We start from the raw sequence: 16340 nt of genomic DNA on the forward strand, positions 1-16340 counted from the left end.
GTTGTGTCTAACTCTTTGTGACCCCATGGACTGCAGCATGCTTGGCTTCCCTGTCCATCACCAACTCCCAGAGCTTGCTCAAACTCAAGTCCATCGCTTTGATGATGACATCCAGCCATTTCATCCTCTGTCGTCCCGTCCCCTTCTCCTCCTGCCTTCAGTCTTTCCCAGCATCAGGGTCTTTTCAAATGAGTCACATCAGGTGGCCAAAGTATTGGAGTTTCAGCTTAAGCATTGGTCCTTCCAATGAATATTCAGGACTGATTGCCTTTAGGATGGGCAGGTTGTATCTCCTTGCAGTCCAAGGGACTCTCAAGAGTCTTCTCCAACATCACAGTTCAAAAGCATCAGTTCTTCGGCCCTCAGCTGTAATAGTCCAACCCTCACATCCACACATGACCACTGGAAAAACCATAGCCTTGACTAGATGGACCTTTGTTGACAAAGTAATGTCTCTGCTTTTTAATATGCTGTCTAGGTTGATCAGCTTTTCTTCCATGGAGGAAGCATCTTTTAGTTTCATGGTTGCAGTCACCATCTGCAGTGATTTTAGAGCCCCCCAAAGTAAAGTCTGTCACTGTTTCCATTGTTTCCCCATCTATTTCCCATGAAGTGATGGGACCAGATGCCATGATCTAATGTGGAATGTTAACCCAACTTCTTCACTCTCCTTTCACTTTCATCAAGAGGCTGTTTAGTTCTTCTTCACTGTGTGCTGTAAGCATGGTGTCATCTGCATGTCTGAGGTTACTGATATTTCTCCTGACAATCTTGATTCCAGCTTGTGCTTCATCCAGCCTTGCATTTTGCATTGATGTACTCTGCATATAAGTTAAATAATCAGGTGACAATATACAGCCTTGACATTTTCCTTTCCCAGTTTGGAACCAGTCTGTGTTCCGTGTCCAGTTCTAACTTTTACTTCTTGACCTGCTTACAGATATCTCAGGAGGCAGGTCAGGTGTTGTGGTATTCCCATCTCTTTCAGAATTTTCCACAGTTTGTTGTGATACACACAGTCAAAGGCTTTGGCATAGTCAATAAAGCAAAAGTAGATGTCTTACTGGAACTCTTGTTTATTCGATGATCTAGTGAATGTTGACAGTTTGATCTCTGGTTCCTCTGCTGTTTCTAAATCCAGCTTGAACATCTGGAAGTTCACGTTCATGTGCTGTTGAAGCCTGGCTTGGAGAATTTTTAGCATTACTTTGCTAGTGTGTGAGATGAGTACGATTGTGTGGACCTTTGAACATTCTTTGGCATTGCCTTTCTTTGGGATTGGAGTGAAAACTGACCTATTCCAGTCCCGTGGACACTGCTTAGTTTTCCAGATTTTGCTGGCATATTGAATGCAGCATATTGGGCTGCATATTGCTGGCTTATTGGGCTTCCCTGATAGCTGCCTGCAGTGCAGGAGACCGTGGTTTGATTCCTGGGTCAGGAAGATCTGCTGGAGAAGGGAAAGGCTACCCACTCCAGTATTCTGGCCTGGAGAATTCCACAGGGTTGCAAAGAGTCGGACATGACTGAGCGACTTTCACCTTCTTTCACTTTCAACTTTGAAAGCACTTTGTTTGACAGCATCATCTGATTTAAAATAGCTCAACTGGAATTCCATCACCTCCACTAACTTTGTTCGTAGTGATGCTTCCTAAGGCCCACTTGACTTTGCGTTCCAGGATATCTGGCTTTAGGTGAGTGTTCACACCATCATGGTTATCTGGGTTATGAAGATTTTTTTTTCCTATAATTCTGTGTATTCTTGCTGCCTCCTCTTAATATCTTCTGCTTCTGTTAGGTCCATACCATTTCTGTCCTTTATTGTGCTCATCTTTGCATGAAATGTGCCCTTGGTGTCTCTAATTTTCTTGAAGAGATCTCTAGTCTTTCCCATTCTGTTGTTTTCCTCTATTTCTTTGCATTGATGTCTGAGGAAGGCTTTCTTATCGCTGATGAACACTCAGGACTGATCTCCTTTAGGATGTACAGGTTCTGTCTCCTTGCAATCCAAGGGACTCTCAAGAGTCTTCTCCAACACCACACTTCAAAAGCATCAATACTTCGTAGCTCAGCTTTCTTTATAGTCGCACTCTCACATCCATACGTGACTACTGGAAAAACGATAGCTTTCACTAGGTATAATGTTAGTTCTTTCAGATACCAGAGGTGAAATCAATTACTTAATCGTGGTGGGGATCCCTGCATCTTTGTGTTGTACAAGTATATCCTTCCGTGGTAATAAGTGTTAGCAGGAGGTGAATAGGTTAAGAGGGGGGAATACTTAGAAATTATGTAACTATCCTATTTCTTGGTACTTTACTCAGTGATTGTAACATCCATTGATAATCTCTGCCTGAATTTGGTGTTTCATTGATGATTGTGAAGGGGTGATTTTGAACATTCTGTCTTTGCATCTACATTAATTAGTTGGTATTTGTCTATAAAGGAGAGCTCTTCCTTCCTCCATTTTCCCCTTGGAGTATCTCTACTCAAAGCTTCTTGTTTATTCATTAACCCATTACTGTGATTATTCTTCACTCTTCAAGTTGCCCTAAATTTCCAGTGGAAACCAACTCCCATGTCATTGAATGCCTCTGTTAGTCTTTGCTTTCTGGCTCAGTAAAATATTCTAAGCCTACTTTATACTTATTCCTGGAACTGAAAGAAGCATTTTTTTTTTTTTTTTTTTTGAGGAGTCCTTCCTCCTTTTGTAGGAAACAATGTTTAGAAAGCAACGCCTGGGTAAGTTACACTCTTTACTGTAGCGATAGTATTGTTTTCAGACTTTTTTAATAGAGCTAAGATGTATGTACATATGTGTGTGTATGTATGTGTCATATAAATTAATAAAGACATATATATAACTTACTACTTTAATTGGACTGACCTGATGGACGTGAGTCTGAGTGAACTCCGGGAGTTGGTGATGGACAAGGAGGCCTGGCATGCTGCGATTCATGGGGTCGCAAAGAGTTGGACATGACTGAGCAACTGAACTGAAGCTAATACTGTAGGGTTTTTCCTCTATTTTCCTCATTCTGAGTTTTATCTGCTTTCTACAAGTTGAAACCCTGGATCCCACCAATATTATGTATTTGGTCATTTGGGCTCTCTTTCCGTATTTATACAATTGTTGCAGAATTTCAATGCCAGTATGATCTTTGAAAACAAATTATGGACTGGACTTAGTCTCTGTGCCATTCCTTTCTTTTACCTACATTATGTGTCAGTTTTCTTAGCATACAACCTTTAAGCTTTCTTGTATGTTTGTGTTACCAGTTTTCTTGAGAACAAAAATTCTACTGACTCATAAACTGAGTTGTATGTGCGTTATATACAGTTTAGTATCTCTTATGTTCATATACATTTTTGCTGTAAGATATGTGTTGGAATCATATTCATGTTAGAATAGTTTTCTGAGTAAAAAATAGATCCACAGAAAACATAGTGTAATGGACACAACATCTTTATCATAAAAGTAGTGAACTGTACAGAGCCAGTTACAAAGTGGTAGTGAATCTTCAGCCCTTCAGAGGCATTGGGTCTATTTACTATATTTCCGTGTATTAGGTAGTATCCTGAATACGTGTGGCACAACCAGAGAGAAATCACTGTCGAAATCTTGGTGCAGCGTGTTGTTTACCAACTTTTCTCTCTTCAGCATATTAGAACCATAAGTAGTAGGTGATTCTGCTCAACCCAGATCTCTCTCCATATATGTAATCATCCACAGAGATTAACTGGGGCTTCCCTGATAGCTCAATTGGTGACGAACCCACCTGCAATGTGGGAGACCCTAGTTTGATTCCTTGGTTGGGAAGATCTGCTGAAGAAGAGATATGCTACCAACTCCAGTATTCTTGGGCTTCCCTTGTGGCTCAGCAGGTAAATAATCCACCTGCAATGCAGAAGACCTGGGTTGGGAAGATCCCCTGGAGAAGGGAAAGGCTACCCACTCCAGTATTAATTTGATGTTTTATGAAGACATACTCTGATGTAGCTATGCAATATATTAAGTAGCTGTTGTTCAGCCACTTGAGTCGTGTCCAGCTCTTTCTGACTCCATGGACTGCAGCACACCAGGCTTCCCTGTCCATCACTCTCTTCCAGAGTTTGCTCAAACTCATGTCCATTGAGTTGTTGATGCTATCCAACCATCTCATCCTTTGCTGCCTCTTCTTTTGAATTCAATCTTTATAATTTTATAATTCAATCTTTATAATTCATCATAAACGTAACTGTAAAAAGCATACATTGTGATTTTGATGTCTGTTACTTTATGGGAAATTTGATTAACCTTAAAAAGAGAAACGATGTTTCTTTAAAAATCCCTTCAAGGGATAAAAAGATAAAATATACATTCATTATGGGAGCTGTGTTAAGTATATACAACTATAGATGAGCTAATAATAATTATCATCATTTGGATTAAGTGATTTTTTTCTTGTTTTCATAATAAAAGATTGCAAAAATTTAATAGAAGAGCTTTATCAGACCTGTGCCTTGCAGTTGCTGCTTAAGCCTTTCTGGATGCTTGGCCATAACTTGACTGCCTTCTTCAGGCTGCATGTGAATGGATTAGAAACGTTTACAATGTACCCTCCATTTATGATCTTGCATCTCTAATGTTCCTATGAACTATTTAAAAAGAAAATACTTTTTAGCTAACAGTGTTGGAAAAGTGCTTATTTAAGTGCTTAGAGCATTTGTGGTTCTCAGCTTTCAGTTTCAGAAAACAGTGAAGTTGGTAGGGTTCTAATAAGTACTAGTGATGCCTTTGCTCATTAGAATAAGCTGACACAAATCTTTGCAAGAAGCCAGTGACTTCCTTTGTCATTAGTTAGGCTTAGGCATGAAGAAGTTGGAAAATGGAGGGATAAGATGTAATGGAGTTAAGTTTAGAGAACAGGGTTTATGTTATTGGACATATGTTAATATTTGCACATTCCTTCTACCAAGTCTTTTATATTCTAAATAGACATTATCAACATTGAAATATGTATTTCTTAGGCTTATTGAATTACTTTTTGTGACAGACATATCTAGTTTCTAGTCCTATTGCTACTAAATTATATTCAACAGAAGAAAGCCCCATTTACCTTGTCAGTATTAAATTTTCACTAAGTATTGTATTTGTGTTGAAAAAAAATGTAATTTTCTCAGCTCCCCTGGAATTCTTTATTCCAGCCAGATGGATTCCTAACTAGAAGCAAAATGTATAGAAAATTTTGCTGGTTGTTTTTGCGTGGTAGATGCTAAAGGAGTATGTGTAAGAAACAGGTCATATCTTCATTTATATACTATTTTAATAGCCTCATAGATTTTCCCAACTAGACCATTATAGTAACATTCTAAGTGGTTTACAAACATTTATTTTCTCTTCCTATAATATATTATGCCCTCTGCTGCCAATTACAGCTTTCTTAATCAATATTTTACATAATCTACTTCTTTTAAAACACTCAGTAGCTGTTCACTATTTACAGAATAAAGTTAAGATCTTGTTTATCTTTCTATTGGAAGAGAGGTATCAGTTTCTTCTTTCCTATTTTTTGACATGAAGCTTATATTCTATTATTTAACTACGTAATACACATTTCAGACTTCTCTTCTCTTACCTTAAATATCCTCTTCCGGTCCTTCCTTGCTTACTATTTAGCCCTTCCATTCTTTCCTGAATATTTTCACATTCACACTTTTGTCCCGCTGCTCTATCTCACTGTGATTTCCTTCTTTATATGCTATATGGCACCTGCAGTCTGCAGTTTTTTTTTCAGTATATGTATCTCATTTGTATGTTAGTGTGTGTCTTTTCTATTCTCTCACAAGCATCTTAGAGGTGGAGACTGTGATGTATCTCTTTTATTATTTGCAGAACATATGAAAACACTGAATACATATCATTGATGATTAAGATGTACATTCTGTATTGCATGTGAAATTGATATTAGGAACATATTAGATGTTTTAGTCATTATAATCTTTCAGGTCAAGACCACTATTCCTTTGACAAATAGCATATATCTGTGATGGTATATGGTGTGAGGTATTTCTTTTTTCCTTCTAAAGTATAGTGAAGCAGACTGATCTTAAAAGGGACATTAATCTGTGACATAAATCTGACTAAGCAGGCTTTTAGTCAGACTCTCCAGATTTCACAGTCTCTAATTTAGAGTTACTTAGGGTGTGTGGGGTTGTGTGTGTATTGTATATATACACAGACTCTGTAGGAAATTATATTATTCGTCATCAAACCTTAAATACCTGTTCTGGACTAGGTCTTGGCCACTGAACAGTCAGTGCATAAACATAAAATGCATAAACAGAACAATATGTACATAAATAGTGCTGCGTGGTAGCTGAGAAACTGTTGAGATTTAAAGGGGGGCATTTTGGAGCAAGCTTTTTGAAAGAATGGAGGACATATTAAGTAAAGGATTTAATACTTTAAAGCTTAAAGAATGAACACGGAGTGTCAAACAGAGAGACCCTTTGAGTGTGTGGTATGTTCATATGGACATAGATTGCAGATGTAAATTGTGGCCAGGGGGTGGGAGACGTTGTGTTCTGTTCTGCCCAAGGTCTTCGTTATGTAGGCCGTTACCTAGGACTTTGGAGCAGAGGATAGAACCCACGGTTGATTATTGGAAATTAAACTGAGAACGTGGACAATGTGGAAACAGAGTTTGACAGCAAAATGAATCCGTCTTCTTTGGTTTCTCAATACCACTTAACACATCTTCTTGTTTTGTTTTTTTTTCAGAGTATTTCTAATTATCTGACATTTTGTGTGTAGTTGGATGAGGCATCTTTTTTTTCATGGAATGTATTCTTCTTGAGGTCAGGGCCCTTCCATTTATTATTCAGTCCTTCATTACCTGACACATTGTTGGCACTAGAATATATTTGTGGAGTGAATGAATGTATACCTAATAGAATCTAATAGGTCTGCAGTTGGTTATCACATGATGAGGGAAAAGTTCAAGATTATCCTAGTCATATCATTCCTTAAAATATTATACACAGATGTTGAATACTAAAATTTGATTATTCTCTTCCTGCTTTTCAAAATGAAGCATTTTCATTTCTTAGAATATCATCATTGTAAGAATGCCAGTTTTTGAAAATTTGCCATTTCCCTGTTTTGTTTTAAAATTTAAAATGTGTTTTTGTGTAAAATGTTCCTTTGTATAAAAATAACCTGTTTTCCTAATTTGTAATGACGTCCTGTTAATGACTTATTTATTTTTTTAATGGGAGCACTGTTCTCTTCAAGTTTATCAGTCTACAGAAATGTTCAGGCTCACTTAATCATCAGTGCCAATTCACTGTATGACGTTACTATACATATTTTCTTTGAAAATAACTGGCGAATTTGTTGTTGTTTGATTGCTCTGTCATGTTTGACTCTTTGCAACCCCATGGACTGCAGCCCACCAGGCTCCTCTGCCCATGGGATCCTCTAGGCAAGAATACTGGAGTGAGTTGCCATTTCCTTCTTCAGGGGGTCTTCCTGACCCAGGGATTGAACCCTCGTCTTCTGCATTGGTAGGGGGCTTCTTTACCACTTAGCCTCCAGGGAAGCCCCGATATTATGTTCCATATGACAAAAATCTTATCAGATTTTAGAGCTCATATTTGTCCTAACTCTGTTTTCACTTAGGATTGGAAGAGAAGCTGTGAGGCACTGTTTAAACAGAGAGCATGTTCTCATTTATAGCACAGCTTCAGTTCATCAGCATCTTAAATTCTTTCTTTCTCTAGGGTCTCATGCCTGCTACTCCTGCTCCCTGAGATGTTCTTTCTTGAGCTCTTTGCAGCGATGGATTTTTCTCTTCCTTGGAATTTGAGCATTAATGTCCCTTTATCTGAGAAGCCTTTTATAACCATGTCATCTAAGTAGATCTTCCATTGTTTTCTGTAATACAATTCTGTGTAATTTTTCTCTCAGCATTTATTTTAGCTTTGAATCATTTTCTCTCATTTGGTTGGTCTCCTCAGTAAAACCTCAGCTCCATGAAAGCAGGCCTTGGAACCTTGGAGATAGCTCACTTTTTGCTATTAGGTGCTCATGTTAAATGTTATTTAAGCACCAAAGCTTTGCAAGCTTCTATTTCATTGAACAGATTCAGAATATATATAATACAGATTTCTGCCTACTGAACATAATGCAGTTTCAGGCTGATGTTTACAGTGGTAGGTTTTTTGCACTGTTTTACCATAAAATGTGCCCTTAAGGTCTTTATGCTAAATGACCAAAGATCAAAGCTTTGTTCATTTTTAGCTCTTTTAAATAGATATATTTCAATCATAGCAATGTCATGTGGCTCCTTGTTAATAAAAAAGGGCTTACACTATCCCTAGCCCTTGCATTCACCTGTTGGCACAGTTAGCCATAGGCAATCTGTTATTCCTTTGGGTTTTCTTTTTTTATTTTTAATCTCTAAAGGTTACTTTTGTATATTTCATACAGTACACTTAATCTTTACATTTCTGGCTCTAACAAGTGAGGATTTAACTCATCTCACCTCTTATCATTTTTATAGCTTTTTTCTTTTATTATTATAACAGTAAATAGCAACCTTCTGTTACTTATTCATAAGTGATATCTCTTGATTCCATAAGTTGAAGGTTAGCAAGTATAACCTCTCCTCCCCTCTTACCCACCAAATCCTGTTACCTCTATTTCTATATTGTTACCTCTATTTCTATATTGTCATCGTTGATAGCATTGTCATCATTGATAGACCATCATCATGTCTGTCTGTAGGTTGACTTATTGTTTCCACATAAATAACATCAGTTGCAAAGTAGTAGGTTTTTATTATGGTTCCTTTTCTACAGTGTCGTGCTATTGCTTATAACTCTACTTCTGTGTAAAAGAAAATGTTTAAAATAATTAATTTTTCCCATTACCTATTAATCTAGATAATGATACATTTTAATTTTTTTCTTACTTAGACATTGCCTTTTATATTCAATTTGTTGTCATCATTCTTACTGTTATGGGGCCAAATACGTTTCCCTACAGTCTTTTATATCGTCCAACGCTAATTATAATGGTTGCTTAGAATCTATTCTCTTCTTCATCTCGAGGTCCAATTAAATTCCTGTTCTGATTTGTATTTCACAGCCTTGTAGTCGGATCTCAGCTTTCTTACACATCTCCTGCCTTTCCTCCTGCACCATATCCTGCCTAGTCATCTTTTTTTTTTTTTCTTACAGTTCCTTTAATATATTCTCAGGTTTTCTCATTTTTTCCCATTCCTAGTACCTTTCTGTTAATTATATCTTAAGGTAATTTCACATAATTTACATTTCTTCAAACATGTTTATTTCAAACTTCATCAGTTGTTTGGCTTGATGTAATTCTAGATGGAAAATGACACACCCTCAAAACTCAGGCGTGTTCTGCAGGCACCGAGCGCTGCCGATAGCCGGTCCAGTCCCCGTCTCACTGTTTGCCCTTGTTAAATACTTTTCTCCTCGGAAAGTTTTTAGGACCTTCTTTTTATCCATAACGTTCTAAAGTATCACAACATGTTGGTCTTTTCTTATTCCACTTATTCAGAACCTGGCAAGTAATTTAATTTGAATACTTAGTCCCTTTAATTGTATTATGTTTCCAGAAATACTTCCTTTGGTCTCTTCTCTTTCTGGAGCTCTTTCTGTTTGAAAGTTGGATTTATTGGATTAAATATCTAGGTCCCTTTCTCCTTCCTCCCCCTAGTATAGTCTACCTGTGTCCTTTTTGTTCTGTGAATTTTATTTAACTCCGTATTTGAGAAATTATACTTCCTCTTTAAAGTGCCCTCTCATTTTATTTGCTCTTTTTTATATGGCATTGTTATTTTTTTTTATGACTACTATTGGGAAAAGCAGTCAACCATGGGCTGCGATCATCCTGCCTGTTTTTGCTGGGCACACCAAGAAAGCAAAGGATTGTGTGTGCAGTGACAAGCCTTAAGGAGTGGCGTTATGTCTTTCCCCAGAGCACAGAGTTGGTCATCATGTACTAGAAAAATAGTAAGTCCCCTAACTCAGTAGTGCAGTCCTGTAACCCAGTCAGCTGTGTGTGTGGACATCCAAGAAGGGCCTTTTGTGTCATCCCGTGAACTCGGGGGGCCCAGGGAACTGGTGCATACAAATGTGAAGAATAAAGTCCTCTAGGTCTCTGACCCCGAGTCCTGTGGCTTCTGCCAGCACCGGAGACAGTAACAGGCTGGCTTGTTAGCAAGACGAAACCTCCAACCCAGCAGCTTTGCGCTTCTCATCCAGTATTTTCCTAGGCTCTTCTGTATTGCCATCTTCTTGGAGATTGTAATTTCGTCCATCAAAACTTTTCCACTAGCCTTACGTTTTCCAGGTATTCCTTGACATCTCTTTATCTGCTGGTGACTCCTTTCCAAGTTTTTTGTGATTGTAGGATTAGACCTTTTTCTATCTGTATTTCTTTGGGAGAGGGACTTACCATATCTCCTGTGAAGAGTCAACTACATGGAAGAAGCTCCCTCTCCTTTTTTTAAGTTTTAGCAATCACTGTTGCTTCATTTTCCATGACTGTGCCTACATCCTTTTGCAACCAGCCTTTCCTTATTTCTCCTCCGTGCCTACATCAAGAAATAGAGCTTCTGTATCTGGTGTATCAACAAAATGTCCAATAGAAATGAATTCAAAATAAGAGTAAAGATGCTCTTAGAGGAGGGCTTGTTTGTGGCATTTGGTTTAGCTACTCAAATCTTTGCTTACTTTTAGGTGCAAACGTAAATGCTTTTTTAGATAGATAGAATACATAAAAGTAGAGTATAACTGATATTTACAGTTTTAAAACATATCCATGATATTTATTTCTCTGTTAAAGTGAATTGTAAAATTCTTAAAAATTGCTCTGTGCTTTTTACTAAAAATCATTAGAAGATTTAAGTTATATATATATAGGAAATGGCACAAAATGATTTTATCCCCTAGAATAAGAGTTGTCGTGCTTCTTATACAAAGGGCCAGGATGAGCTTTTTGCCCTCACACATTCTACTAGAATTCCTCAACTCTGCCCTTATGTAGCTTAATAGCAGCCGCAGCAATAAGTAAATGAATCAGTGTGGCTGTGTTGCAGGAAACCTTTATTCGTGAATGATAAAAATTTGAATTTTATATAATTTTTATGTGTCATGGAATATTCTTTTTTTTCCCCCACAGCCATTTAAAATATAAAATCTGCTCTTAGCTTGCAGTCCTTACTAAAGCCAGGGTAACTTTTGCCCCAGAATTCCTCTTTTATTAATAGCTTTGTTAACATTTGAATACTGATAATGTTTCCACTCTGTCCCATTATCCTTATCAGACTAGCTAACGAAGAATATCAGATACTGGCTAACTCCTGGCGCTATTCATCTGCCTTTTGTAACAAACTCTTCTTCAGTAAAGTGGACTATGATGAGGGAACAGACATTTTTCAACAGGTAAGAGTTATATTTTGTTTCAATAGAATATTTATTGGAGTTGGTTATGGTTGATACGTCTTTGTGTGCCAGGTAAAAACACAGTTCGGTGACTCCATGAGTAGTTACTAAATTCTGTGATATAATTAATTACAGTTAATATTATCTTTATCAGTACAGTTTTTGCCATTAGTGAATAAACACATTTTAGCTTTTCCGTCATAGAGGAAATACATTTTTTTTTTCCCCCATCATACAGTGGCAGTTTACATGCTGCTGCTGCTAAGTTGCTTCAGTCGTGTACGACTCTGTGTGACCCATTAACTTTATTTTGATTTTTAATTGTATGTGCTTTGGGTGGTATTTTGCATAAATTTGTGAAATTTTATACAAGATTCAAGGTAAGTTTTACATGGGGCTTCCCTGGTAGCTTGATGGTAAAGAATCTACCAGCAATACAGGAGACAAATGTTCAGTCCCTAGGTCAGGAAGATCCACTGGAGGATGAATGGCAACCCACTCCAGTATTTTTGCCTGGAGAATCCCATGGACAGAGGGGCCTGGTGGGCTACAGTCCACAGGGTTGCCAAAGAGTAGGGGTACGACTGAGCAACTAAATAGCAACAATAAAGTTTTACTTAACCTTTAAGCTGTTTTAGGGGGATAAAAGGCCTTTACGGGGGGTGAGTGTGAGTGAAAGTCGGTGTCATGTCCGACTCTTTGTGACCCCATGGACCATACAGTCTGTGGAATTCTCCAGGCCAGCATCCTGGAGTGGGTAGCCGTTCCCTCTTCCAGGGGATCGTCCCAACCTAGGGATCAAACCCAGGTCTCCCGCATTGAAGGCAGATTCTTTACCAGCTGAGCCGTAAGGGAAGCCCTTTAAGGGGGGTAATTAAGGTTAAATGGTGTCATAAAGATAAAACTAGAAATCAGCAAAGAAGAATGAATTATCAGTCTGAAAGCAAGCAAGCAAAAATATTCACTAATGGTCCACTTAAAATTAGCTTGAGTCTAAATGCTTTTCCATGACCTTGTAAAGAACTGGGTCAGACAATGTGAGAAAAAAAAGAGACGAGGATACCCAAACTAATCCATGCTGGGTACTGCAACGAGTTGTACATTTGAAGGCATGGTCAAGTACTGATAAACACAAAAAATTAATAACTATAGGTTAATAGCAGGGATCAGGGAGCCAGACAGTTGAGCTCAGATTTTATCTACATATTTTATCATCTCCATATATTAACTTTGTATTCTTGGACAAGGGACGTGACCTCTATACCTTAATGTCTTCATGTACGAAACAGATAAAAATGATAAATTTCTCTTTGGATTGTTGTGAAACTAAATGAAAGAAAACACATGAACCACTTAGAAGTGTCCCTGGACTATAAAGACTCTGTTAGCAGTGATGATGATATAATCTTGACAAATTTCGGTAGGATTGGTATCCTTATAAGAAGTAGGGCATGAGTCTTTTTCGATTAGTGTCTCATCCTTATGCCATCATTTAAGGCGGGGGTTCAGTTCGGACGTGAGTCTGAGTGAATTCCGGGAGATGATGATGGACAGGGAGGCCTGGCGTGCTGCGATTCATTCAGTTCAGTTCAGTTCAGTCGCTTAGTCGTGTCCGACTCTTTGCAACCCCATGAATCGCAGCACACCAGGCCATCCTGTCTATCACCAACTCCCAGAGTTTACCCGAACCCATGTCCATCGAGTCGGTGATGCCATCCAGCCATCTCATCCTGTGTTGCCCCCTTCTCCTCCTGCCCCCAATCCCTCCCAGCATCAGAATCTTTTCCAGTGAGTCAACTCTTCGCATCAGGTGGCCAAAGTATTGGAGTTTCAGCTTCAGCATCAGTCCTTCCAATGAACACCCAGGACTGATCTCCTTTAAGATGGACTGGTTGGATCTCCTTGCAGTCCAAGGGACTCTCAAGAGTCTTCTCCAGCCCCACAGTTCAAAAGTATCAATTCTTCGGCGCTCAGCTTGCTTTACAGTCCAACTCTCACATCCATACATGACCACTGGAAAAACCATAGCCTTGACTAGACGGACCTTAGTTGGCAAAGTAATGTCTCTGCTTTTGAATATGCTATCTAGGTTGGTCATAACTTTTCTTCCAAGGAGTAAGCGTCTTTTAATTTCATGGCTGCAATCACCATCTGCAGTAATTCTGGAGCCCCCCAAATAAAGTCTGACACTGTTTCCACTGTTTCCCCATCTATTTTCCATGAAGTGATGGGACCAGATGACATGATCTTAGTTTTCTGAATGTTGAGCTTTAAGAGGGGTATATAAGGTTAAATGATGTCATGTAGAAATTTGATAGTCCTGGGCTTGTTAGGGACTTGTTCAGCCTCCCGTGTGATGGCTGAGGCTAAGTGTCTGACAACAGACCAGGAAGCCAGAGCTGTGTTAGAGGGAGCTCTGCACTTGCAGTCATGTTGGCTGTAACTGTTTCGTGTGCACCTATCAGGAAAACACACATGAACAAAATGTGGCGTGGGAGAAAGGAATTGGTGACTGTGTTTTGTTCAATTTAGTAAAAATTACTAAATGTCCATAACATGTACGCTCCAGCTGGTACTGCTGTATCTTTACCTTGAACCATGATCTAATGTTTGTTGTTACTTGAATGTTTTTTTTCTCATTGTTGCGGAATGTTGAACTATATATATTGTAAGCTGGGGCCAAAAAGCTCCTTGCCTTTCATTTGAAGCATTTTTCATAATTCTTGAGCAGCAAGAATTTAATCTGTATCTATGCTTTGCAGTTTACTCTCCAATGCAAATTAACCTCATGTTTATTTTTAGATTATTATTAATAAACACCATTTATACTAGGGTGGTATGTATTCAATATACTTTTCAAATGAAACTTGCCTTTAGAAAATAATTAATGAGATGTAACCATTTTAAGACAGTTGAAATAGCAGAGAAGGTGAACAGAAAAAATTTTTTAAATTAAAAAAGAAGTCAATATACTCGAAATTAATTACAGAATATAATTATATCTCTCATCAAATACCAACCTTTTTGTTTAACAGCTGCTTAAGAAGTGAAAATCATCCATGTACCCCCAAATTACAGTATTTGTTTTTCACTTTGAATCATTTCATTCTCTAGTTGTAGAATTCTAGAAAATAAAGAAGGAAATGACCAATGAAATAGATGGATGCAGCTGAGAATATGAATGATGTATGTGAAGGTTCAGCAAACTTGGCCTAATTCATAAGTTCTTTTCTATTCAGCAGTATATCAAGATGAATAAAAACAGTAGTTAAGCTCTGGAAATCCACTTGGATTTTTCATAATAAATGCTGTCTTTCCAAAATTCACGCAGGAAAGAAAAGCTGGGATATTAGATTTAGTCTTTTTATCTCATGTTTTACAGCTCAACATTAACTCCGCTCCTACGTTCATGCATTTTCCTCCAAAAGGCAGACCTAAGAGAGCTGATACTTTTGACCTTCAAAGAATTGGATTTGGTGCTGAACAACTAGCAAAGTGGATTGCTGACAGAACGGATGTTCATGTATGTTTTTATTCCCTGAAGTTTTAATAATAGGCTAATTAGCTTGTTTTGTTATAACATTATAATAAGGCCACAGGATTTTTTTCAGTTTCTCCTGCTTTAGGAAAACTGTATCTGATAGCTGTAAGCTGAACTTTGAGTTAGGTGAATTTAAATGGTTTTTTGAATAATGGTTCTTAAAATATCAATGAACCATTAAAGAATACATGTTAGGTACAAAGTAATTTCAGAGGCTAAAGAATATACTGAATATTGCTCAGTGGTCTTAGTAATCAAAGACACTCTAATTAAAAAACCAGGTGTATAATTTTTATCTATCCTTTGGGCAAATAACAATAGGATAATACCCACTTTTCATGAGCCATATGAGACAATGTCACTGGCATACGCTGTTCTCAGGACCATAAATTCTAACAGTATAATTCTTCCTTTCCTTCCCTTCTCCCCCAACCATTAACTATGGGGAAAAAAATTATACATTTTAATAGAAGAAAATCACTCAGAAATCAGATATCTAAAAATGAGAATTGAATTGAATGTGTACAGTCTAAACAAACAGTGGTGTGCAACATTATTTGACATAGAAAGAAGCTCAAAGGATAACAAGTGAAAAAGTAGGATAGAAAAACAGTATTTATAGTTGATTTAGAAAAGCAAAATATTACTGAGATATGTAAAATGTTGATGGTAGTTAATGTCTATGTGGAGAGCTATGGCTATTTTGTTCCTTAATGTCACTAGAATTTTTTACAGTGAGCAATTCTAACCAGCTATTTTAAAATTACATTTCCCTTAGACATAGTACAGGGATATTAATTTTGTGTAAGCATATTTCTCATTTGAGATAGCTGTCTCTCATACTACTATCATTGTACATAATATAGGTATTAATGATATTTTGGTGAAAATATTTAGGCAGATATTCAGTTCTACAATGTATCATTTATTTGGTACAAAATATTAAATGTAACATTGGAAAGTACTATTAGTTCTTTATAAGAAATACTCAGGTTAGAATAATTTCTGATTAAAACTATTTATCACACTTATATGTTATTGACAGATCCACATTTGTAAAAAAAAATACATATTTGGAAATAATTTCAAACTTTAAGTAGTTCTACAAATGGAAATAGTCTTGTCTCAATGTATACCCTATATCAGGATTCACATACTCTTAACTTTTTATGGCTTTTGCTTTGCCATTCTTACTCTCTTACCCATCCTCACCCTGTCTCTACACACATACTTACATGCCCACACACATTTTTTTCTGAATCATTTTAAGGTGTGTTGTCTTTCCTAAGAAGTACAGGACCATACAGTTATCACGTTCACAGACTCACATTAATATACT

General features: G+C 37.4%; 1 protein-coding gene across 4 annotated transcripts in view; it reads left to right on the plus strand.

The window, feature by feature from the left end:
- Window positions 1-16340, plus strand: part of TUSC3 (tumor suppressor candidate 3) — a 240898-nt gene that overhangs the window by 116912 nt on the left and 107646 nt on the right. For all 4 annotated transcript variants that reach the window (XM_018042012.1, XM_018042013.1, XM_018042014.1 and 1 more), the window contains exons 3-4: window positions 11343-11460; window positions 14843-14983. In XM_018042012.1, the coding sequence (XP_017897501.1) occupies window positions 11343-11460; window positions 14843-14983 (259 nt within the window). The remainder of the gene's footprint in view (window positions 1-11342; window positions 11461-14842; window positions 14984-16340) is intronic.

Source organism: Capra hircus, chromosome 27 (assembly GCF_001704415.2).
Source record: "Capra hircus breed San Clemente chromosome 27, ASM170441v1, whole genome shotgun sequence".
Lineage (NCBI taxonomy): Eukaryota > Metazoa > Chordata > Mammalia > Artiodactyla > Bovidae > Capra > Capra hircus.